The following is a 409-nucleotide window of genomic DNA, read 5'->3' on the forward strand; positions in this document are numbered from 1 at the left end:
CGACAGGCAGACTATGGAGACAACGCCAATGAAATAGCGGGCGAAGATGAGCTCATCTTTCCGGAAGTACATGTTTGGGCAGGGAGGCGAGCAGTCACGCACACCCATGAACGAGTAACCCAAGTCAGGCTCGATCTTCAGCTCTCGTGGGCACCAGAAGCCATAGTCCCGCTGAACCGATGAGGGAGATTCCTCCATCCCGTCACTGCTCGGAAGCAGGTCTATCGCTCGGGGGTAAGACTCATCACAATCTGGAAACCTAGGAGACAGAGTATCATTTCAGAATATGATGTCATATAATACAGAACAGCAGAACTTAATGAAAGTGATCCTGTACCTGCTACACTCCATCTCATCTGGCCAACTGACCCCAAACATGTCCATCAGCTTGTAGCAATCGCTCTTGGCA

General features: G+C 50.6%; 1 protein-coding gene across 1 annotated transcript; it reads right to left on the bottom strand.

Moving 5' to 3' along the window:
• Positions 1-12: 12 nt before the first annotated feature.
• LOC107682089 (frizzled-3-like) lies at positions 13-403 on the bottom strand (the record flags this gene model as incomplete). Its single annotated transcript, XM_016478459.1, has 2 exons — positions 338-403; positions 13-259 (listed from the first exon to the last, which is right to left on the bottom strand). Coding segments are annotated over exons 1-2 (294 nt in total), but the record flags the coding sequence as incomplete, so codon positions are not given.
• Between the last annotated feature and the right edge of the window lie 6 nt (positions 404-409).

Source organism: Sinocyclocheilus anshuiensis, unplaced genomic scaffold, assembly GCF_001515605.1.
Source record: "Sinocyclocheilus anshuiensis isolate Anshui unplaced genomic scaffold, SAMN03320099.WGS_v1.1 C31560322, whole genome shotgun sequence".
Lineage (NCBI taxonomy): Eukaryota > Metazoa > Chordata > Actinopteri > Cypriniformes > Cyprinidae > Sinocyclocheilus > Sinocyclocheilus anshuiensis.